The sequence below is a fragment of the Carlito syrichta genome, unplaced genomic scaffold (assembly GCF_000164805.1).
Source record: "Carlito syrichta isolate Samal-C Ts95f unplaced genomic scaffold, Tarsius_syrichta-2.0.1 Scaffold120597, whole genome shotgun sequence".
Classification (NCBI taxonomy): Eukaryota; Metazoa; Chordata; class Mammalia; order Primates; family Tarsiidae; genus Carlito; species Carlito syrichta.
The window spans coordinates 1-1860 of NW_007064693.1; the positions used below are offsets into that span (position 1 = coordinate 1).

A 1860-nucleotide genomic window follows, 5' to 3' on the forward strand; every position below is an offset into this window, starting at 1 on the left:
TACAGGCGTGCGCTACCACACCTGGCTGATTTTTTGATTTATTGTAGAGATGAGGTCTCGACAAGTTGCCCAGGCGGGTCTCAAACCCACAGGCTCAGGCAGTCCACGCACCTCAGCCTCCCAAGGTGCGGGATTACAGGCTGAGCCACCGAGCCCGGCTGATTTCTCCACTTACCAGCACTTGTTATCTGACCCTTTGGTTGTAAGCCATCCTGGTGGGTAGGAAGTACTTCGTGGTTTGGAATTGTATTTTGTGACCGAGGACTGCCTGTCTCTGCCTTTTGCGGTCCCAATATAGAGGCTTACCTCAGTATGCCCCCTCAGATACCTGTGGAAAGGTGTGGCACAGGCCTTGCCCCATCCCCCACTGCCCAAGCCCTCCCCTCATTTTACCTTCCTCCTTCCATCAACCTGCTGCCAGGGGGCTTCCCAAGAAAGGTCTCAAGCTGCAGCAGTGTCTCACACCAGGAGAACTGGGAGTCTCATGCCAGGGCCCCCTCCTGGAGTGTCCCACACCCACATCTCAGGGTAACCAAAGGGTGCTCAGTCCAGACTTACTTGATGAGCAGGACGTGGGCCTGCAGCTTCCTGATGGCGTGCACAAACAGCTCTCTGTTGATGAAATCAAAGCTGTGCTCCGGCTGCAGAGATAAAACCGTGGTGAATTCTCGCCATGGAGCGCCAGGTACTCTTGTGGGCCCAAAGCCCATGTCTGTTGGGGCAGCTGGGTCCTGGAAAGGCCACCTCAACCATCCACCCCGGGACCCAGTGCTCCATCACATGACTGCCTCATCAAAGGCCTCTTCAACTCCCAGTGGCTGGAGACTCCCCCACCCCTAAATCTGTTCTCCCCTCTTCCCAAGGATCTTGGCTGCCCAGCCAGACTCTACTTCCCAGACTTCTTTGAGAAGCGATTTAGGCTGCTTTTGGCCTGGGTTTTAGCACTGACTGAGGTGTGACCACTTCACAGCCCCGTTCCCAGTCCATAGGCTGCCACAGTTCTGTCCTTCCAGCCTGGGTGGGGTCCAGGACTCTGCTCAGCAGAGCCCATCTGCACAGGGCCATGGCCATGAAAGAGAGATTCGCTTGGGTCACAGTACAGAATGAGTGCACCTTGATGTCCCCTGCAGGCCTCCACCGCAGCCCTGTCTCATGACTGCTTCATGTGTCTAAGTCTGTGCTGCCCAACACAGCAAGCGTCAGCCTCCTGTGGCCACTGAGGGCTGGAAACATGATTAGTCCAAATTGAGATGTGCTGCAGGTGTGACATGCGTGTTGGATTTGGGAGAATTAGTACAAAAAAGAATGGAATCAAATTTTATATAAAATTCTGCCAAATTTTCACATCTTGAAATGGTAACATCTTTTAAGTAAAAACATTAGAAAAATGGATTTCACCTGTTTTCTTCGTACTCTGAATATGGCTACTAGAAAATGTCAAATGGTACAAGGCTCACATTCTACTTCTGATGGACTGTGCTGCTCTGCTCTGGAAAGTCTCTGTGTCTGAAGCTCTCAACACACGGAGCAACAGAGGAGAAGCTTCATAAACGTGAGATGTGTGAGGCCAGGCACAGTGGCTCACGCCTGCAATTCCAGCATTTAGGGAGGCTGAGGCAAGAGGATTGCTTGAGCCCAGGAGTTCAAGACCAGACTGGGCAACATACCAAGACCTCATTTTTCCAAAAAAAAAATCAGCTGGATATGGTGGCACATGCCTGTAGTTCCAGCTACTCAGGAGGCTGAGGTGGAAGGATCGCCTGGGTGGGACCAGTGGGCCGAGGCTGCGCGTCGTGAGGGTGCCACTGCACTCCAGCCTGGGTGACAGAGTGTGACTCTGACTCAAAAAAAAAAAAAAAA

At 52.5% G+C, this 1860-nt stretch overlaps 1 protein-coding gene across 1 annotated transcript in view; it reads right to left on the bottom strand.

Annotated features, from left to right (window-relative positions):
* Positions 1-554: 554 nt before the first annotated feature.
* Positions 555-1860, bottom strand: part of SERHL2 (serine hydrolase like 2) — a 22050-nt gene continuing 20744 nt past the window's right edge. The window contains exon 11 of the mRNA XM_021707598.1: positions 555-641. Coding sequence (XP_021563273.1) covers positions 555-641 — 87 coding nt within the window. The remainder of the gene's footprint in view (positions 642-1860) is intronic.